At 37.6% G+C, this 23,102-nt stretch overlaps 1 protein-coding gene across 5 annotated transcripts in view; it reads right to left on the bottom strand.

Moving 5' to 3' along the window:
• SCAF8 (SR-related CTD-associated factor 8) overlaps window positions 1-23,102 on the bottom strand; it is a 196,285-nt gene that overhangs the window by 100,823 nt on the left and 72,360 nt on the right. For 3 of the 5 annotated variants that reach the window (XM_010840849.1, XM_010840851.1, XM_010840852.1), the window contains exons 15-20: window positions 22,456-22,612; window positions 20,456-20,589; window positions 18,501-18,645; window positions 16,586-16,654; window positions 13,246-13,464; window positions 8,594-12,056 (exon numbers count right to left, since the gene is read on the bottom strand). In XM_010840849.1, the coding sequence (XP_010839151.1) occupies window positions 10,609-12,056; window positions 13,246-13,464; window positions 16,586-16,654; window positions 18,501-18,645; window positions 20,456-20,589; window positions 22,456-22,612 (2,172 nt within the window). In that variant the 3' untranslated portion in view covers window positions 8,594-10,608. Of the gene's footprint in view, window positions 1-8,593; window positions 12,057-13,245; window positions 13,465-16,585; window positions 16,655-18,500; window positions 18,646-20,455; window positions 20,590-22,455; window positions 22,613-23,102 lie in introns of those variants that run through there. The other 2 variants (XR_825353.1, XM_010840850.1) reach the window with 1 other exon arrangement.

The raw sequence follows: 23,102 nt of genomic DNA, 5'->3' as shown, positions 1-23,102 counted from the left end.
TAACAACTTTTTTTTTTTTTGGTCAAATGGCTGAATGGTGTGGCTTGTGGGATCTTAGTTGTCCAACCAGGGATCGAACCCTTGCCCTCAGCAGTGAAAGCACAGTGTTAACCACTGGATAGCCAAGGAATTCTCAACATTTTTTTAGTATGAATACATTCATGGGAAAAGTATAAATCTTTTTTTCACCTTAATCAGCCTTTTTCAAGTCTCATGAAAAAATATCTACTCTTAAAACTTGAGTTTCTACTTCATTGAATAAGAAAATCAGGAACACTTTTTAGCCACTGAATTCTTCCTATCTGGACACAGGTCTAACTGGCCTGGGCTCTACATGCTTGTGGGTTGCATACCGTTGTTAACTTCTCCCACCTGGAGGGGTTTCAGTATCTGCTGAATAGCTCGAAGATACTGTTGTATGTATTGATGGGCAAACAGGACCTTGCCCCAAGGCTAATCTAGTCTATTTGTTTCTCCCTGGTCTCTGTATCCCTTCCCATATTTAGACAATCAACAAAAGATGCTGAAAATGAAGCTCCAGTACTTTGGCCACCTGATGCTGATGCAAAGAGTTGACTCACTGGAACAGACTTTGATGCTGGGAAAGATTCAAGGCAAAATAAGAGGGCAGCAGAGGATGAGATGGTTAGACAGCATCACCTACTCAACGGACATGAATCTGAGCAAACTCTGGGAGATGGGGAAGGGCAGAGAAACCTGGTGTGCTGCAGTCTGTGGGGTCACAGAGTAGCACGTGAACTTAGCAACAGAACCACCACCAAAGAAAGGAAGCCTTCTAACTGTTCTTAGAAAACCGCCATCACTTCCTGATTGGTGAGCCAGGTGCGCCAGCAGGCCTGCCACTGGCCTAGTGAATCAAACCTCCTGTTTCTAACTGTTCTTAGAAAACCGCCATCACTTCCTGATTGGTGAGCCAGGTGCGCCAGCAGGCCTGCCACTGGCCTAGTGAATCAAACCTCCTGTTTCTAACTGTTCTTAGAAAACCGCCATCACTTCCTGATTGGTGAGCCAGGTGCGCCAGCAGGCCTGCCACTGGCCTAGTGAATCAAACCTCCTGTTTCTAACTGTTCTTAGAAAACCGCCATCACTTCCTGATTGGTGAGCCAGGTGCGCCAGCAGGCCTGCCACTGGCCTAGTGAATCAGACCTCCTGTGTTTCAAGACTGGACCAGAAACACAAATACAGCTCGAATAACTAAGTAAGCTTTAGAGGCAGGAAAACTCTGGAGCGTTAAAGCTCCAAGAACTTGTAACTTCACCCATTCCCTCCCTGATATGGGGCTGTAATATAACACCTGCATAAATTATCCCTTCATTATCTGCAATTAATATAAACCACTGATTTGCATGCCCCCAAAGTCTCTATTGGGTTTCTCAGGTGGCGCTAGTGGTAAAGATCCTGCTTTCCAATGCAGGAGAGGTAAGAAATTCGATTCCCTGGGTTGAGCGGCTCTCCTGGAGGAGGAAATGGCAACCCACTCCAGTATTCTTGTAATGAAGAATCCCACGGACAGAGGAGCCTGGCCGGCTACAGTCCATAGCGTTGCGGAGTCAGACACGACTGAAGCGACTTAACAGGCACAAAGTCTCAGCCATTTTGGACAATTATAACAATAGCCAACACCAATGTACTCTACAAGCCAGGCAGTGTTCTTTTTTCTTTTTTTTTTCAGGCAGTGTTCTAAGTGCTTTGGTGCTCTTCAAATGAAAATCAGGGAATTGCCTGTTCAAGTGTCCACAAGTCATAGGGAACACTGTTAAAAGACCTATTTAGTAAAGACCTATATATTTAGACAACTTGGATTCAGTCAGCTACAAAGCTGTTTTTCAACAAAGATTTTGCTGAATAATTATATGAAAAAAAAGAGAAATATATTAAGGTTATACTACTAAATGAAAATAACAAATTGTTAACTTATTTGGTAAATGAGAAAGCTATTTCTAACAAACCACTGAAATAGCAAAATGATAGTCATTATCACTTGCTTAACAGAAAATCTGGACAAAACAAAAAATACTAACATACTATAAAAAAGAAACAGTAGAAATGAAACACACTGCATATTTTCAGTGAGCTATATTTAATAAAGTCTAAAAAAACCTTCATATTTAAAAGTCAGCATGAATCATTTTAAGTGCAAGAAAAAATTGCAGGAGATGCTTTGCTATATAATGTTAATATTATTGGATCTTCTTTGCTGATTTGTTATGTTAGTTCAAGTATGACTAAAAAACATAAAATTATGGGTATTACAAATTCACCTAAAAAGCTAGGCAGTGTCTATCATATTTAACAATGAAATTCTATAAAGATGCATTTCGTCACTCTAAAATATGACTATTTTCCCTAAGTATGTTTTAAACTATTCAACGTCTATTTGAAAGTGGAAGTGTCAGTCGCTCAGTCGTTTCCAACTCTTTGGGACATCAAGGACTGTAGCCTGCCAGGCTCCTCTGTCCATGGAATTCTCCAGGCAAGAACACTGGAGTGGGTAGCATCCCCTTCTCCAGGGGATCTTCCCAACCCAGGGGCTGAACTTGGGTTTCCTGCATTGGAGTAGATGCTTTACCATCTGAGCCACCAAGGTTTATTTACTTAGATCTTAAATAGTCACAGAATTCAGTCATAGGCTGTTAACAAAATGTGTCCTCCCAAAATGTGTAAGTTCCAACTTCCAGTACCTCAGAATGGGACCTTGTTTGGAAACAGAGTCATTATAAATATCATTAGTTAAGAAGAGGTCATGCTGGAGTAGGGTGGGCCCCTAATCCAATATAACTAGTATCTAATTGAAGAAGAAAATTTACAGACATAAAAGGAAGGTGATATGAAGACACGTGATCGAAGACAGCAACTTGACAACAGAGGCAGAGACTGAAGTGATGCGTCTACAAGCCGAGAATGACAAGGACTGCTGAGAACTTCCACAAGTTGGGAAGAGACAACAGAGGCTCTCCTCTAGAGTGTTCAGAGAGAGCACAGTCCTGCCAACAGCTCGATTTCAGATTTTAACCTCTAGAACAGAATCTAGAGATTCCATTTCTGTTGTTCTAAGTCACACACTTTTTGGTATGTTGTTACAGCAGCTCTATGGAATTATACAGACCATGTGTTAAAATTAAAATCTGTGGCGCTAGTGCTAAAGAATCCACCGGCAATGCAGCAGACGTAACGTTGGTTTGATCCCTGGGTCGGGAAGGTCCTCCGGAGGAGGGCATGGCAACCAACTCCAGTATTCTTGCCTGGAGAATCTCATGGACAGAGAAGCCTGGGGGGGCTACCGTCCATAGCGTCCTGAAGAGTTGGACGCAACTAAAGTGACTTAGCACACGTCCAAGAGTGTCTTTTAAAGTAAAGCACAGCTTTGCCTGGTCAGCAAAAACCTGAGTTCAAATACCTGTACAAATCAAAAGCTGTGTGACTGTGGACTTTAGTTTGCTTATTTGTAAAGAAGGGAAATGGCTCCTACAGAATGGTATGTTTCTGAAGATAAATGATTCAGAATGTCCATGACACAGAGGTTAAAATTTTTCTCTCTCCACTCTCAAACCCTTCTCCCTGTAATGAGAAGGAGTTTTAACATATGGTCAACAGACTATTTGGCTAACAATGAAGAAAGTAATATGATTAAAAAAAAATAAAGGCTGTAATTCATATATTGTTAAATACATATTCTAAAAAAAAAAAATGCTTTTCTACATGAAGCCCCAATAGCTTCACTACTTAGAAATCTCTAAATCTTTCCTGTGGTGGGTATGACCACAGTGCTATATGACGTGATTATCTCAGAGTTTTATAGGATGGTAAATGCTACCCTTGCCTATCTAAAAAGCTCAAAGCAGTTTCAATCACCAGAGAAGGAAAGAACAATTCTTACATAAGTTATCTTTTGTACTTTCAAAGATTATTTTATTTTTTAGTACAAGTCTTCTGATTTTACTAATATCCTTACTAATGTGCCAACTGACCCGACTTCAGTAATAAACACAAGACTCATGTCACTAAAAATCAATTGTTCAAAAGCAAGAACTTTTTATTTCAAATAATAACATAAGCAAAATGGTAATTAACTTTGGCAAGATTAGTAGAAATAGGAGAATAATTCACAGACATGGTAAGCATGTTCCCCTGATGTGTGCATCAGGCAGTAATATGGCCACAGTGTTTAGAACCACATGAGCAAAGCCTGGAAAAGGTCATCAAAGACCAGCACCATGACGTGCTGTGGATTAAACCTCAAAAGAATCCAAATTTAGTGACTTGAAGAAAACCTAGAATCAGGTTATATATATTCTAAGAAAGTAAAATAACTGCAAATTATCCACTGCTACCAAAGACAACAGCTAACCTCTAGACTACGTGAATTCAAGTGAATAAAAGACTAACACTGAACGCTTACTATATATGTGTAAAACTAACTTTACATATTTCATTTATTTCAAGTCACAAAATATTCCTAATTAGGAGTTTTATACACAAGAAAACTGAGTACTAAGTTTTGGCTAAATATACAGTGTATAACTGGCACAGTTCAGAAAGGAGCTGCCAAAGCCACAACCTAAAATATAAATTTGCAACCTATCACTGGTTCTGCTTTACATATATTAAAACATTAAAATAAAAAAGTTTTGAAATTTTATTTAATTTGTGGGAAAAGGTGCTTTCAAAAAGAAATCTTAAATATCAATGCAATACAAACCTGCCTCCGGAGTAGCAAGTTACTTAAAAGTTAACAATATTATGCTATGGTACCACTTCAGGAAAAAAACAAATCCTGAAAGCAGAATCTAAGCAAATGAACCTGAAGTGAACCTTCAGCCGCTGGAAGAGAAGAAAGCGCCACAGACACTTGAACAACGCAAACACCAGCTGAGTGCTTCCCTGCAGCCTTTCCCTACTTAAGGATAAGCCTGGTAGGGCTGTTCAAGTTTACATTCCTCTGCACCAAATTTATCTGCCTTTTCTAAAGAGAAGAGGAACTAATAGTTGGTGAGCCTCTGCCGCATGTGTCTGGCACTTTATTAAGTGGTTAAGTTTTTAATCTGACAGACTTGGGTTTCAATCTTTGCTGAAACATTTGCGAGCTGTGAGATCTTAGGATATTAAATCTGTGCCTCTCTTTTGTAAGAGATATTAAAATAACAAATACCTCATTGGACTGTCAATGAGAATTACATTATGACGCTAATAAAATCACCCCGGTTCTTGTCACATGGTGTATATCTATTAAATATTACCTAATATTATCAACTTAAAAAAAAAAAACAAGACAGCCTGCAGGCTAGCTGTTAAGAAATGATGCTGAGAGAGATGCAATCACTTGGCCAAAGACAGACATCTAGAAACATTAAAAGCCAGTTACAAAAACCTAAAGGTAGTAAGAACTGTGTTCTCTTCAAAAGTGTTCCAATATTATTAGCCTTTCTCTCTGTCCAGCCTGCTTCCTCAGCTAGTCTTTTACAGAAGACAAAACTTAATGACTCAAGGTATTTAAATGCTGGAAATGACCTTAGAAATCACTAAGCAAAGGAGCAGCAAACTGCTTTCAACAGACAAACCCAAACTGACGGTCTCTGCTTGGAATGATGGGTTAAAAAGGAGGATGGGAGGCACTATGAGAAGGATAAGAATTCTGAGAAAGGCAGAAAAAATAAGACGAAACAGTGATAGCAGCCCGTGGCTGGTGTAAGGGTGTGGTGTGTATGTGAGATAGTGGTGCAAGGACAAGCATCACAGGCCAGCCAAGTTCTACATCCTGCCACTGCTATGTAAGTTCAATATGCTCATGAAACGAACTCCTCTATTCTCACTGAACTAAGGGCCCAAGGTCACGAGTTCCAAGAGCACACTCCACCAACTCCAGGGTTCTGGCTTCTCAGACAGTAGGTCATCCTACTGCCTGAAGCACCTAATGCTTCTCACACAATCTAAAGTTAGCCCACTAGCACCATTTCACCCTGTGACACCCTGCATGTATTTTTTATAAATTACTTGGAATATCTGTTCTGCATTTTGACTAGAACAAGGCAGAGTGATTCCCAGTGTCCATACGAGGCAAAGAGCCTCCTGGTGAATAGAGGGAAGAAAAATGAGCAAAGCTCATGCCAAAACAAAGCACTGGATCGCATTAGCTTTTGATGTGCAACCCACGTCTAAGTAGTCCTACCAGAAACCTTTCTCCTATTCCCTGATAAGACCAGGACTTTTGTTCCAAAGGGGCACTTTCTATAAGCAAAGCATTTAATTACATGGTATCTAGAGGTATCCTATAACAAGGTTTCAGTTGAGTCAAAAATACTTCTTATAAAACCATCTCCTATATACTTCCTTCCATCCCTTGCTATAGTTCATTTTTAGATTAACTCGAATGTAAAACATTTGTGATGATGGACTTTATTCATCCGCCAATATCAATTACCACAATTAAGTATATACTTTATTGAAACAGTAAAAACTCTGTATCACTGTTTTACTTAAAAAAAAAACAAAACCTTAAAAATCTCAAGTGTATGGTACATTAAGTGTTTACAGATTTTAACATATCTAAAGTGGTAATACATGGAAGGTGTGTGTGTGTCTTTGTGTATGGGTATAAATATGTATCTCCCCAGGAGATTCTGCATTAGTAAGTCTGCAGTGACCACCCCTCAACCCCATATTTTCAAAGAGCTCCACAGGCGACTCTGTCACACGTTTCCTGGCTAAGAACCACAGAGAAAGTGCATTTCAAACAGCTTTCAGTACCCATGCCCTCTATTTAAAGTATGCCCCCCAAAGAAAACAATCTGGGCCATTAATTTTAAATTCTAGTTCCAGAAAGTTTGCATCAAGGTATCTTGTTTTTAAATCCCCCATTAAAAAATGTAGTAACCTGACTTTTCATTAGTGGAAAATAAATTATTTACAGCCTACTTATGGTTTAAAATATGTTTCCTATAAAACCACAGCATTATCAATTAAGGAAACATTTATAATTCTCTGCCACACTGTAGTATTTAAGATTGCTTACATAATTTTAATTTATTTTGCCTATCTTAAAAATGAACATACACTTGCTCTCCTCTATTTAAAGAGTAATATGTTAATGCTTTTCTTTAAAAGAGTTAAAAGCCCTTAAAACATTTTATTAACATAGCACCCAATAATAATGATGAAGGCACATAAGGTATAACAAAGTTATTTTTAATTGAATGTTAAATTTTTTCACTAAATGTTGTGCCCATCTAAAATATATACAATGACAAAAAAATCAAAAATTTTCCTAAATCATTAACGAATAAAAGAATATATATATGGAATATATATACACACACACATATATATTCCATATATATATATATACACATACCAAAGAAATACCGTATTTCTTTGATTCTAAGACCCGTTTTACATTTGACATTCCTGAATTACGAATGCATCTTATAATCACTGACATGTCATACTGGAAGCATTTTTAAATTTTTGAATGGTGTTTCTTACAATTAATGGCACCTTAGATCTGATGAACTACTGTTTATTTAAAACTAGTTAAAAGAGGCAACTTATTCTTTTTAAATGTAACGAAACTGCCCCATTCCGAAAACAATCCCAGATGTGTCACTCCATAAACCTGTATTTTGTTTGAGTGAAAAATGGCCAACAAATTTGTGGAAGCAACTAAATTATCAGAACAAAGGAAACTGCCCTGGTAAGAATGTATAGCTTAAATAATAACTGCATTAATTATTATAGGAAGTGATTTCCAGAGTTTTAAACAAGCAACTTTATACTATTCCATCTTACAATGCTTTCCTAGTCTTCTGTCCACCCTATACAATGAAATAAAATTAAAGTAACATTTCACTGATGATAAGCTGTAAAGACTACCTGCTCTAAAAGAAGTTTCTACCTACAACAGAGATGATCAAAGTGCAGTATATGCATTCATGCTAACAGAAGCCAATGTTCAATGGAATGTTTAAAGACAAAAATTTAAAGATGAATATCTATTAATGTTGCAATCTACTAACACCACAGGAAGCCGTATCATTCTCTATCACAAATAAAAACTATGTGACCTCATGTCTGACGTAATTACTGCCTGCGGCAGTTCAAACTATTTTACTGAAATATTTAGGTTACTCCTTGCCCGTTTCGAATTGCTAGCATTCTAGTGACAGCAGTACTGTGAACAAAAGGGTCAAAAATGTGATAGGTCTTAAGTCAAATTTAGCAAAGTAAGACAATTAACTTTTCTCTCCATCATCTTAAAAAAAATAGTGAAAGTATCAGTTTTGGAAATTTGGTATCAGGATGAATACTATCCTTTCACTCAAACATTACACGACAATAAAAGATAAAGTGAGCATAACTAGACATAAATGTTTTTCAGCTGTTTTAAGAGTGTCGCACACTTTCAAGATGGGTCTCGAAGATAACAGTACTGACAGCTGATCAGCAAACTTCCACCATCAGAATCTTCAAGCCAGGGCAATACTTGTACACATTTTGTTTTCAAGTTTGCACATGAAAGCCCAAGGGTGAAAAAAGCTTGGGATCAAAATTCACTGAAAAGTCTCACTTTTTTTGTGGCTACTTAATACAATGTCAATTTTAATAATGATAAATGCAACCAAAGTACTGAACAGTTTGAAAGAAATTCCACTTAATATAATTTCCTTAAGGGCAAGACAAATCTTTCCAGAACATTAAAACTTTGTACCAGTGTCAGTTCTCCCCACTACCCCAAGGAAATGACAGGAAACCAACTCAAATTACTGGACTGAATTCAATGACCTCAGAAATAAACATCAGATTTCCATTCTCATCTACTTTTCCAAAAAAACAAAATAAATAACATACTATTTCTATTTCAGAACATGTAAGAAGAAAAGAATATTTCTGGTGAGGAACCTTAAGGATCTCTAGATCACAAGAGGTAAGCAAAACCACCCAATTTTAAATGGCTGGTGTCTGGCTATCATTTCTGGGGGAAGCTTGACAAGCATAACTGAAGAATTTTAGATAAAACCAGTGATGAATTATCGGAAGAGGAAACAAATGACTATTCACAGGACCAAATGAAAGCCTTCATTAGAAACAAAAAAACACCAATGGTTTTATATATGTGTGTATATATGTAAAACCCAAAGGAGAAACAATCAGCAAATAAATGAAATGCAAAAGCAAATAATAATAAATATAACAGGAAACTAATCCCCAATTTTTCTGCTACTCGGGTTTACCTTGGAGGCTAATCTGAAACAGTGTCACCCAGAGCCTACAAAACCCATGATGGACACACTGTTTCTGGAATACAAATGAATGTTTTTAAATCCATCAACACCCACAACTCTACATTTTGTGCAATTAAGGAATTCACTTTAGGCAAGTGACCAGTAAGTATCAGTAAGTACAAGCACTATCTATGCAGAATAGCAAATATAATGTGAAAGAAAGCAATGCAAGCATTTAGGTGAAATTCGGCTCCATGCTAAATCTGACGTCATGCTTCACTGTACTAAAAAAGAACTGCCATACTGTCAGTGTTATCTCTTTACAATATTTCTTATTTTACCATCATAGAGGCTAGGAGCTGTAACTATGAGCAATGTCAGTTAGCCAAATCTCTCTGATTTTCTACCTAGTTTTAAAGAATATTTTATTATCTGAACTATCAACTTTCTATTTTTCTCTGTATGTGCATGAAACAGACATACAGAGAAAGAGAAAAATCTACATATGACTTACACAATAAAAATGCACAGGTATTACACATATACTAATGAGACTGCATGATTTTTTATATCAAAGTACATGCTTTTTCCACACATGGTTCTTTGTTGTTACTAAGAGTAATAGAAAACTTCTGCAACTAAGCACATGCTGCCAATGATTCATGGTTTTAAGAATTTGTAGGTTAAAAAAATACAATTCCTAGAACACTGTTATCAAACAAAGAAGTTTTATTGGCATCTAAAAACAAAGTTCACCCAACATTGAAACGTACTTTAATATTGATGTTGTTTTCTTTTTCTTTTGAACTCACTGCAGTATGAGGAACAAATCACAAACACTTACTTTGGAGAAACAGAGACCAGAGTGTAGATTTTACAAAATCACTTTTTAAAATCTCTGTATTGTGCTCCTCAAATATTTAGAGCCAGTCTTTGCATAAAATATCACAGCTTTGTCTATTACCTTAAAATTCTGCAGCAGCCTAAAGATATGGGTAAGATATACCATCACTTGCTATTCTGAAATATATCTATTACCATATCCAACCTAATGGTAGTATCTAAAAAAAATTCTTTCTTCCATAGGAAGTCTCTGACAAGCTGTTATTCGTTTCCTTGAAGTTAAAAGAATCAGGGGGCAACATTTATATTTTATCAGAAAAATAAAAAAATGTTTACCTACCATGTTCATATTAAGAACAATGTCTATACAAGTCAGTTGTACAATTATTTTAAGAGAAAGGTGAACATGAACATCAGATTAACTTAATTCTGGCAGACGAAAGTGAGCAACTATGGTCCGGTCAGCCATTAATCTATTACAGAGAGATGACAACTTTACAAAATGTATCTTTTACCTACTGAGTGATGATTATGTCCCCTCAGTTTCTGTGCTTTCTACCACTGGTTCACTCTCTACATCAGCAACTGTGTCACTCTTCTTGTTTACCTCACTTGAGGAGGCCAGTTTCTCATACAGTTCAGGATCACTCTGCGCTGGCAAAGGCGGTGGCTGGGCGTGTCTCTCAGTGTTTTCACCATTAACCTGAGGCACGTTATCACCTTTTCGTTGAGAAGTGGCCCCTTCAAAAAACTCAAAAACCCGAGCATGAGGAGGGGGGATCCAGGTGTTCTGAATTCTATCTCGTCCAAGACGATTCCCATTCATTTCTCTGCAGAAATCAAAATCTCTGTCATCCCTGTCCCTCTGCCTCTCCCAGGGTCTTCTGCGGTCATCAAAATCTCTGTGAACCTCTTGTCCGAATCCTCTGTTCCAAGGACCACTTCGAGGATCAAACCGGTAGTTTCCAGACCGAAATCTACCTCTTTCTTCATGTAAGCCTTTCGGACCGCCATAGACAGGTAGAACTCGATGCTCTCGCTCATCAAAATCTCTGGGCCCCCAGGGCTTCTCTGGATTAAAGCCAAAGTGGTCTCTTCGGCCAAGATGATCTATGCCTGGCCTCACGAGATTCTCCCTGATATCTACAGGAGGTCTTCCAAAATGATCTCTAGCGTCTAACGGAGGCCTTCCAGGACCTTCTCGTGGATCAACAGGTCGTCCAACCACATCCCTAACATCCACCGGGGGAGGTCTACTGATGGCTTCCCTGGGTTCAATGGGAGGAAACCGGTAATCTCTGTCACCTTCCTGCTGAATGTTATCATTCCCAAGTGGTATCCTTTTCTCTGGGTTAGGAACACTGTCTACATTTTGTCTTCCAGGAACTAGAAAAGGTCTTTCAGGTGGACTAAAAATATCTCCTGGAGGAAAAGGACCACGGGGTGGTGGATGCAGAGCTGAATCAAGTACTGCTGGGGGAGGGAGTCCCCGCTGGGGTGGAATTCCAGGCTGTATTAAAGGGAATCGTGGTCCAGGTGTCTGTGGGATCAGTCCTGGACGAATGTCTAACATTGGCATTGCAGGCATCCTTTGATTAGGAAGATTTAAAGGGGGTAAGTTTTGAGGCCCAGCTGGTGGTTGTGTTCCCAAAAGCCCAGAAGTACTTGGGATACCAGGTGGCTGTACTCCGATAAGTCCAGAATTATTAGGCATATTTGGGGGGAGCACTCCCAAAAGTCCAGAACTACTTGACACGTTTGGTGGCTGTAATCCCAAAATTCCAGAGTTATTTAGAATATTTGGTGGCTGGGGTCCAATAATCCCAGAACTACTGGAAACGTTAGATGGCCGGACTCCAAGAATTTCATTATTACTGGATACGTTTGGTCTTTGGACTCCCAGAATTCCAGAATTGCTTGTCACATTTGGCGGCTGTCCTAAAATCGCAGGGCCACTTGAAATATCATTTGGAATCACTAAAATGGAAAGGAAAACAATAACATAATCAATCACCCTGGTGTGAAAAAGAAATGATACACTTCAGTCCCCTACATACGAACCTTTAAGGTGGGAACTTTCAAAGATGTCAACGTGTGTTCACGCCCAGTCACTAGGTTCATTCACACGTCTAGCACGGTCACCTGCATGCACCCCCGTGTACCTGAATGCCCAGTGCTGCATACAGAGGGCAGCACTATCCCTCCATCCTCCTCTAGGCAGTAACGCTTCTTGCCTGTTCACTCAAGCCAGCCCCTGTCGGCCAGCTGTTATGCTGTACTATTGTACTTTTCAAGGTACTGTACTGTAAGATTAAAAACATTTTCAGTGTTTACTTTTTATGTATTATTTGTGTACAAAGTATTATAAACCTATTACAGTACAGTACTATGTAGCCAATGGTGTTGGTTGGGTACCTAGGCTAACTTTTGTTGGACTTACAAACGTGCTCTCAGAACAGAACTCATTTGTATACAGAGGACTTACTTTATTTATAATTATTCATGCTATAATTTCCAGTAGTCAGCTACTTGTATCTCCCCAAGAACCAAGGTATACCAGATATTAAATAAAAATTAAAGCTAAAATTATAAATACCACACATAGTAAAATTTAAATATGAAAACAAAGTGGACCTCTTACCTAAAACCTTTATATAATATCTTTTTAAGTTAAACTAAAACGTCAGGTTTTATATCAATCCTCCACCTTTATTTAACAAAAGCATTTCTAACAGTAATGTCATTAAAAAGAAAAAAGACTTGCCGCTTTCAAACAACACACTTATCTTCCTGACCTAGCTGAATATCTGATAGAAGCTATACCTTATATTGGTTTGTTTTAATCTTTCTGTTGGTATACATATTTTGTGCAATCTTATTTTGATAACAACACATTAAAAAAGTCCCAATAGGCCAAAAAAACTGAGAAGTCTTAACAAAAAGGTGTCAAAATATATACTATCCTGAATAGAATGCCAAATTTGTTTTTAATAGAAATTTTAGGGGACAGTGTTTTTTTTTTCTTTTTTTAAAAGCTGCAATATCCATGCACTGAATCGGTTACATATGCATGACACCTCAGAATTAAACACCAATACAGAGAAGTAGTACTTATGATTTAACTATGTCTTTCTGGGAATTTCTTTTTACTTTTTTTTTTTTTTACCTGATCTGGTGTTTTCTGCAGAAGAAATCTGGTGATCAATAAGATGAGGTACTTTTTCTTCAGGCTCTGCTTGTTTCGTTGGAGGATTAAAAACATTTCCAGCTGGCAGAGTGGCAGTAGCAAGACTGCTGGCAACAGAACCACCTGGTAAAACAAGGCTACCAAATCCAACATCTTTCACAGTTTCTGGAGTCATAGATAATGGCGGCTGCACTAAAGCTGTTTAAAGAAGGAGAATATACAGTTCAGATTTAATTAGCTAATCAATTAATGTGCCAAGTTAAAATATTAAGCATGACCAACACTGGTCTTGAAGTTTTAAATCACCTCCTAGCCTCTTCTCCCAATTATATGGTGAGACTGCTCAGTTGACATGACATATGTGAATTCTCTTCTGGTCCCTTTATTTCATTTATGATGAAAACTAACCTCTGGGAGCCTGAGTGTTTCATTTAATGGCATCTCTGTATCACTGGAAAACACGCTGATGCTGGGAAAGATTGAAGTCAGGAGGAGAAGGGGACAATAGAGGATGAGATGGTTGGATGGCATCACCAACTCAATGGACATGAGTTTGAGCAAGCTCTGGGAGTTGGTGATAGACAGGGAAACCTGGCGCACTGCAGTCCGTGAGGCTGCAAAGAGTTGGACATGACTAAGTGATTGAACTGAACTGTATTACCCAGCACATTATAAATATAGTAACTGATACTCAAAATGATAAATAAGACACCATGAAGAGGCTAAATTATACTTAGAAACCTCTTTTAAAAAAATAGGTTCTAAAAAAAAAAAAATTTCTAAAAATATTTTAGAAATATTTAGTAGAGACAAGTTTGGTAAAATAAGGACCCACACTTAAAATCATAATTTTTCAAAGATGGGGCTTCCCTCGTGGCTCAATGGTAAAGAATCCACCTGCCAATGCAGGAGACACTGGTTCAATCCCTGATCCAGGAAGATCCCACATGCCATGGAGCAACTAAGCCTGTACACCACAACTATTTGAGCCTGTGCTCTACAGCCCGAGAGCCTGTCCTCTGCAACGAGAGATGCCACTGCAACAAGAAGTCCACCTACGATAACTAGAGAGTATTGCCACAACTAGAGAAACGCTCATTCAGCAATGAAGGAAGACCCAGCACAGCCAAAAGTGAATCAATGAAAACAAAACCTAGTAATTTTTCACGGATGTCAGTACGCGACTATCTAAATGTACAGAAATGATTGGTGTAAATACAAAGACGAACAAATGAGAGTGAAAACCTGCCCAATTCTCTAGAAATTCTAAGTACTAGGGTCTTTTACATTCACTACTTTTTGTCAAATGAGGTTAGAAACTCATCAGATTAGAACTACAAATAAAAAGGTACAAAGATTTCGTTTTAAAGAATGGGTAGAAATGTCCTGTTTATATGTCACGTGTATGTTAAAAACTAAGCTAGAGGAATATTAAAATTACAATTGAACAATTAGAAATTCTAGTCAAATTTATGTCACAACACTATTTAGTCATGTACTCTGGGATTCTAAAAAATGTTTTATCCTCACATTTAACTCCAGACTACCTAGACAAACCGTTAACATAGAACAAAGCTGTAAAACAGGGATAAAATGACCTGAGATCCCATATGGGAATTGTGAGAATTAAATGAGACAGTGTGAACAATCAGGTGAGTATCTGGCACACATGGTATTTCTTTTTTTCCTTTAATTGATCCCAGATTTTCCAAAATAATTAAAATAAGGAGAAGTAAACTTGGTAGAGGGGCTCTTAAGTAAGTAGGATAAGTCTCTGTAAACAGTGAATTCAGAAATGGCTTCTGAACATTTTTCTAATTTTCATAAAAAATGAACAGTTCTTCCTAATTAATCAATAGTAACATAAAAAGGATCCTCGTGTTGTCTAACAGCACCAGGAGAAAAAGGAGTTTAAAAATATAATAAAAATGAGTTACAATATCAAAAGGTAGGCTCTATAATATACTCTCTTTACAATAAAGTCCTTTGGTCCAATATTATGCCAAAAAGCTAAGAAGCTCCCCAAAACTGATAACAGTCATCCCAAAAGGATAGAGCAGTAACATGAAAGGTCTCATTGTACAAAGATGAACAAACTGAACTTCAAAAAGAAAAGTGAATTTAACTATTTGAAAGCATAAATCCATGAATCCATACATGTTACTAAAAACGAAGGGGGAAAACATAGAGGGAAGGGAGTAGAGAAGAAATAAGAGAAATTCTCCCCTACCTTCAGCCACTGGGTATCACGGATAATAGAATTCGTTACTCTGAAAGATGGCACTTGCAGTAAAGAATTTAGCATCTACCCTGGGTCTCCTGTCCTTCAAGGTAATGAAATATAATTTACAGAACAAATTCTTGCTAAGAAATGTGGAAGGGATCATAAAATTTAGAAGATCACTTTGCAACTAATAAAAGGTAGATTCTGGCAATAATAATCAAAGGATGAAAGCATCAGACGACAATGTGAAAGGCGACTTTTAATGACCAGGTTCCACCATCTGAATGCTCTGACCCATTCTGACATCATTTAACATGAACAAGAAGGCACTGCATGCATGGCTCTTGATGTGAAGTGATATCAAGTCCACAGAACCCCACTTGTTAAGTTTTCTTACCAAAAAAGTTGAAGCATGTTCTAAACAAGCCTATGGTGCTAAAAACTTTCTATCTGCAGGAGGTTCAAGAAGACAAAATAACAAATTTGATACCACAAAGAAGCAAAAAACCCAAATCCATTATTTGGGATCCTATATAGAGAAGGGAGGAATTCCAAGGTGCTGCTGGTGGTAAACAATCTGCCTGCCAATGTGGAGATGTAAGAGATGGGGTTCAATCCCTGGGTCAGAAAGGCCCCTGGAACAGGGTATGGCAACCCACTCCAGACTGTTGCCTGGAGAATCCCTTGGAGAGAGGAGCCTGGTGGGCTACAGTCCATAGGGCTGAAAAGAGCTGGACACGACTAAAGCTACTGAGCACACAGGCACATAAAAATGAACTACTTTTCAACAAGTCAAAGACATGAAGGATTTTTAAAAAGGGAATGTGGGTGGAGCTGCTCCAGATTAAGACATTTTATACACAAAACAAAACAAAACAAAAAAACAATGAGAACTTTTGATTAAAATAAAACAATTATAAAAAATCTTGATACAATAGAGCAAATCTGGACTGTCATAGAATACTGCTGATTTGTCAGAAATCATTTAACCCCAAAAACCAAAAAAATGCAACTATCTGACAACTTTCAGAATAAAAAAATTAACAATTCACAGGAATGAGAACCAACACATAATTTTTAATGTAGAAAACTCACATGTTGGTACTACTGGTGGGATAGTAGGTGGTGGTACAACAGGGGGTGGAACTGGAGGAGGCATGAAACCTGCATGGGGAAAAAAAAAGACCAAAAATAAAATAACAAAAAAGTTACTTTCTTTTAAATCAAAGATTTCAACAGCTATAAATGAAATTCTACATTCATTATATAATCCTTACTACAACCTCATATTTATGAATATATTTTCCATTTAAATAATTATTTTTATACACACAACCTTATTTGACACTCAGTAGGCTAAAAAGTAAAAGCACAGAGATCCCTGTCATGAACATATACTATTTGTTTACTCATTCGTCTAAATCCTGTGGCACGCGCTGTGATACTCTCAAATCAAACATTAATTCAAGCCAGGCAGTCTGTTTCTATGTTAGCTTGATGACTGCATGAGGGGGAGTTAAGCACTGTATTTCAAGCTGCTGTAATATTATGTGCAATAATGTCACCTGTAAAATGTGCTCCTGTATTTCTCTGATATATATATAGATTCTGTTTTGAGCACTGAAACAAACCTTAATAAAAATAATATCACATGATCCAACTATAAACCTGCTTCTCTGTATTTTTAAAATACAGAGCTATCATTATATTCCATTAGAAAAAGTGGCTAAAAATAATGGGGAAAAAAATATGATTTTCAACAAGTGAATGCAAACGTGTATATGGTTTTTGAAATACCATGTATTTCTTCTGAGAAAAGAAATCTAAGTTTAATTTTCAATGACAAATACAGAAGATATTTTATGAGTAATTCTCTAATATTTAAAATATAAAAAGGTACAGTTCTTACTAAAATCTTCATCAACTTCAAGTTATATATTAAACTATAATTTAAAAATTTTACATTACATGATAAATTACAACAGACAATGAGTTTAATTTTTGGTTTGTTTCCAGTTTTTAGGAACCGTATTCAACAATGGCTAAGGATTTAAATTACAGAAATCAATTCAGTCATTCTTTTCATAATATACAAATAATTCATAAAGTTCAAAAAAAAGAAACAATTTTGAAAAACAACATATATCATTTGATCCCTTATTCTTCTAAACCTCCCATGATCTAATAATAAAAAGCTCTAAGCTCTCTGTATCTCTTACATATAAGCAACTAATCATATTTAATTGATATGTGTTAGGTAATCCATAGTTTTTACATGGAAACAATGATTTAAGGGCCTTTTTGTTTACCAAAATTAATTAGGTCAAAAGAATTACTACAAATTCAATTAGCACTTTAAGATATACTTTAATTTCTAATGTCAAACTGGAAATAATCTACATATTATTAGATCCAGAGTGGCTCAGATGGTAAAGAATCTGCCTGCAATGCAGGAGACCTGGGTTCAATCTCTGGGTAGGGAAGAACCCCTGGAGAACGGAATGGCAACCCACTCCAGTATACTTGCCTGGAGAATTCCATGGACAGAGGAGCCTGGCAGGCTAGAATCCACGGGGTCGCAGTTGAGCAACTAACACTTTCACTTTTTTCAATCTATATATATTTGATGCATACTTTCTGACAAATGGGTGATAACTGTAGACTTCTATATAAAAAACTTCAACATAAATGTTAAATTATTTTGAAGTATTTCAATGATTTTAAAAGATTCATTTAAATCTTTTCTCTGTCAAATGCTTCTTAAGTGTGGTCTGTGAACAACAAGCATCGGCTGGGAACTTGTTAGAAATGGAACTGTCCTGCCCCACTTCAGTTCCACTGATTCAGAAGGTGGCTCGGCCCAGCAATCTGTGCTTCAACACACCTTACAGGTGATTCGGATGTAAGCTCTGGTTTGAGAATCACTGCTCTTACAGCATTTGAACTTCGAAACAGAACAATTTAAATGACAGAATTCTCAACAGAGTTCAAATACAAAATGAATTCTTACCAGGCGGTGGTTGTGAAGGGTTGAAACTTGCTCGGAGAAAAGGAGGCGGAGGGATTGGACTGAAGCCAGGAGGAGGAACTGGCATTGACACAGGAAATGTTGGTGGTACTAAATTAACTGCAGGCACTGCTGGAGCTACCGGAATCTTGGGGGTAGAAAATAAAAAAGTCCATGCACCATGTTATCCATCTGCAACGATTACATCTTAGGACAACCAAGGTAAATGATTTCTGTTTCACAGAAAGGTAAAAACATCATCATATTAAGTTGCTTTTTTTCTTTCTGTATTCTTACAAGTAAACCTACTTGAAGTAGAAGACAGTATTTTTCAACAGAGTGTATGTGGAGATTGTGAAATCTACCTTATAGTCAGGTGATGCAAAAATATGGGCACCTCCTCAACAGTGAATATCATGCTCAATTTTAAACTGCCATCTCCCACTAAGTTTGTAACACCTAACTATGTTATGCACTCTAATCACCATTAGGAAGCACGTCACTCACTATCAGCTTTAAAATGGCTGCAATTTCTCATTAACTTGCTTTCTACTCCTAACCATAAATTCTTTTACTCATAATAAGTACAATAATTCCCAAATATTTATCTGCATTTTCGCATGGCTGGCTGTACTTCTCTCCTGAAGAAAAGTTAAAGTCTCTCAGTCATGTCTGACCCTTTGCGACCCCAGGGACTATACAGTCCATGGAATTCTCCAGGCCAGAATACTGGAGTGGGTAGCCATTCCCTTCTCCAGGGGATCATCCCAACCCAGGGATCGAACCCAGGTCTCCCACATTGCAAGTGGATTCTTTACCAGCTGAGCCAGCAGGGAAGCCCACCTCTCTCCTGAAGTTCACATTATATCAATGGTCTATTCAACACCTCAATTTTGTTGTCCAGAAAGACAGTTCAAACTTTCACACGCACAAAACTGAACTCCCTCTGTCCTTCCCAAAACCACACTTCCACAGTCTCACATTCTCAGGTAATGGTAACTCCATCTCTCCAATTTCTCAGACCAAAAACCTTGCCTCTGTTCTTTCTCACAACTCAAATCCAATTATGTGCACTGGTTATACCATGACAATACACTTAGTATCTGTCAGCCTTAGCATCTGTCAGCCTCTTGTTGACTTCACTGCCATCAGTCTCGTCCGAGCCACCATCATCTCTTGTCTGAATTGCTGCAATTGTCTTTTAACTTGTCTCTGCTTTAATAAGTGCCCACTATTCTATTCTCAAAGCAGTTGCCAGCGCAATCCTTTAAAGCCAGATAGAGTCACTTCTTTCTTCAAAATAAGGGGTCCCCCATCTGAGAGTGAAACCAAAGTCCTCCAAGAAGTCTCACTTTCACTAAGCTGCCTCTCACTCACTATTCTTGCTCACTTGTTTTTCCTGGAACACACCCATAATGTCCCCAGCTGTGGCCTTTGCACTGGTTGTTCCCTCTGCCTCCAAAGCTTTCTTGAGATAGCCACATGATTAACTGCCTCAGCAACTGTAAGTGGTGCTCAAATGTCATTCTCAATAAAGTCTACCCTATTTTAAATTTTAAACTCCTACCGAGGCACTCCTGACATCATAGTTTTATACTACCTTCTCCCTTGCACAGTATCTTATAAACTTACTAATTTCCTAGTTTCTGTCTCTCATAATGAGAACAAATGCTCCAGAAGGGTAGGGATTTATGCGTGTTTTCTTTCCCTGAGGTCTCCCCTATCCCAGGTGACTTGAACAGTGAATGTCACAGAGCAGGCACTCGATAAATTTGTTCAGTAAATAAACATTTAAATATGAATTACTTCTTACCTAAATGAAAATTTTCAAAATACTTATATTTTAATGTTAATCTATTTTACACAATTTCTCCCAAGTTTTATAAAATAAAAAAATGAGTAAAAACAGAAATGTAAAACAACACCTTGAACAGTTAAAAAAAACACCCAGCACTAACCTGTAACATAGCAACAGGTGGAGGGAAAACCTCTGCCTGGGTTGTGACCACTGTCTCCTTTTCAGCTGGAGGTGGGCTCTGAGTTGTCTGGACCGTCTCTTTAACAGGTTCTGAGCTTTTCACCGTTTCCCACTCTAAATAAAATATTTGAAATTGATTTCCTTTGAGTGGATGCACTTTTTCATTTTCTATTACTATGAATACATTTACTCCAGGTCCAAATGGTCCTTCCTGTACCACGGCTCATCTTCCAGAAGTGTCCACAACTCTAGGTGTTGTGGACAAACTATTTGGTTCTGCTGAGATAAATCCAATTAGGATACTAAGGAGTTCAAAACAACATGAAATGAGGCACAAATCAAAGATGCTAAAATATTTAGTCTAGAGAAAACACATAAAAGGGAAATAAGAGACATATCTCCAAGGCTGCCTGATATAAGAGGAACCAACCTTATTCTATATTTTGTCACAAAGTACAGGGGAGCCAACAAGGAAAGCATTAACCCAATATAGAAAAATCTTCCTGAAAATACTGAAAAATGCAAAAGCAGCACAAAGAAGCTCCAACGGGTCCTCTAAAGGTTCTTCATCTCCCTTAGAGCACACCCATCAGTTATCAAAATGCTAGTAAGACTTCACATGACCTTGCCACTCTGCCTCTCTGACTTCATCTCCTACTACTCACTTCTCACTATACTCAAGCCATTCTGCTCTTGTAACCATGTAATAGACTTCGCATTCTCTCTGTACGAACCACTCTTTCCCAGAAAGCTGCACATCTCATCCCTCTGAAAATCACCTGCTCCACTAGACCCTCTTCATTCACTTAAAACTGCAAAAGCACCACAATCATGCTGCCTATCCCTTGCTCTGTTTTTCCTTAGGGCTTACCAACAGTGAAATACTATTAAGTTTATTTACTTTGTTTATTATCCATTTTTCCCCACTAGAACATGGGTTGGCAAACACTTCTTGCTGTAAGTATTCTAGACAGTGCGGGCATGTGTTCTCCATTACAATGACTCAACTGCTGTTGAATTTTAAAGTCATATACAATAGGTAAACACGACTGACCATGGTTATGTTTCAATAAAACTTCATTTACAGAACAGGCAGCCAGTAAGATCTGGCCCAAGGACTGCTGTCCATCCCTGTACTACAGTGCGCACTCTGAGAGGAAGGATTGTTGTCTATCTCCCTGCTATAATCACAGTTCCTAAAATCATGCCTGGCACACAGCAGGAACTGAAACATGCTTTGAATGAATAAATGCTCTGGAAGAGCAGCTATCCAAATGAGAGAGAGAAGGAAATTGCAAGAATACAACAACTGAAAAAAAGTGTTTGAAAACATGTGCACTGGCCAGAGAACAAAAACACTACTCCTAAAATTAAGCTAACTTTAGTAAAGAGCTAAGATGTCAAGAAATGAGGTATATCATATTTCGATTCTTTCCCAAGTATCCATTATCCTGTGAATTTTTTAAAACTAAAAAGACAAATTTTTAAAAAGAACAGGTCAGATTATCACTTGGTTATAAGCTTTATAGAGCTCCATGAATCTGAACTACAGCTCTCTAAACCAAGGTTCTATTCCTGCCATCCTCAACACAGATACTAATCAAAATATTATAATCTTGGAAGATTTTTTTTAAAGAAACACCATCCTAAATCCCCAGTTCTCATTTAAACTCAAGTAAATAAAATAATTAGTCTAAAGATGCCTCCATATTCACAACTCTCTCAAAGACTGAAGCTTTAGAAAAAGGCATACATAAGAAATGCTACATTCAGAGTTTTAGAACACTACACTTTGACACTTATGAATAGATCGCAGTAAGCATATACATGGAACAGGGTAATGGTTCATTTTTTTCCCCACTTGTGTGCAAGGGGGAAAAAATCCAGGAAATAACACAATTCACCCCATCATGCAAAATGTTTAGCAGTTACACTTTCAGCGTACTTTTTAAACAATAAAACTCCCCATAGGGTTCTTACCAGTATTTACAGTTTCCTGATCAATCATGCCTCCTTCTGCAAAACCTTCCAAGTCATCCACTTTAACTTTCTCCCACGGTATATACGTAACTCCAAGATCCACATCCCAGAATTGTTTGTATTCTGTTTTCACACCTTTGTTTAAAGCCCAAGCAATCTATAAGAGAAGAAAAAAAAAAGTGCATTTATACTATTAAAAAAAAAAGCTAAAACATACAAAATTATAAGCTAATGATGTAAATACAAATAAAATTAGTTTCAAAAATCAGCTGGACAAAAATCACTGCTGGAATAATAATAATCAAAGAATTTTTTCCCATGTGTTTCCTGATTTTGTTTGTAAAATGAAACCTGCATTAGACAGTGACGGTGTCTGTAATATGGGGTTTATTTCCACTTCTTCAGTTCAGCCGCTCAGTCGTGTCCAACTCTTTGTGACCCCATGAATCGCAGCACGCCAGGCCTCCCTGTCCATTACCAACTCCCAGAATTTACTCAAACTCATGTCCATTGAGGCAGTGATGCCATCCAACCATCTCATCCTCTGTCGTCCTCTTTTCTTCCTGCCCACAATCCCTCCCAGCATCAGTCTTTTCCAATGAGTCAACTCTTCACATGAGGTGGCCAAAGTATTCGAGTTTCAGCTT

Source organism: Bison bison, unplaced genomic scaffold (assembly GCF_000754665.1).
Source record: "Bison bison bison isolate TAMUID 2011002044 unplaced genomic scaffold, Bison_UMD1.0 scf7180017864148, whole genome shotgun sequence".
In the NCBI taxonomy this organism is placed as follows: domain Eukaryota; kingdom Metazoa; phylum Chordata; class Mammalia; order Artiodactyla; family Bovidae; genus Bison; species Bison bison.
This window is presented reverse-complemented; position numbering and strand designations above follow the sequence as displayed.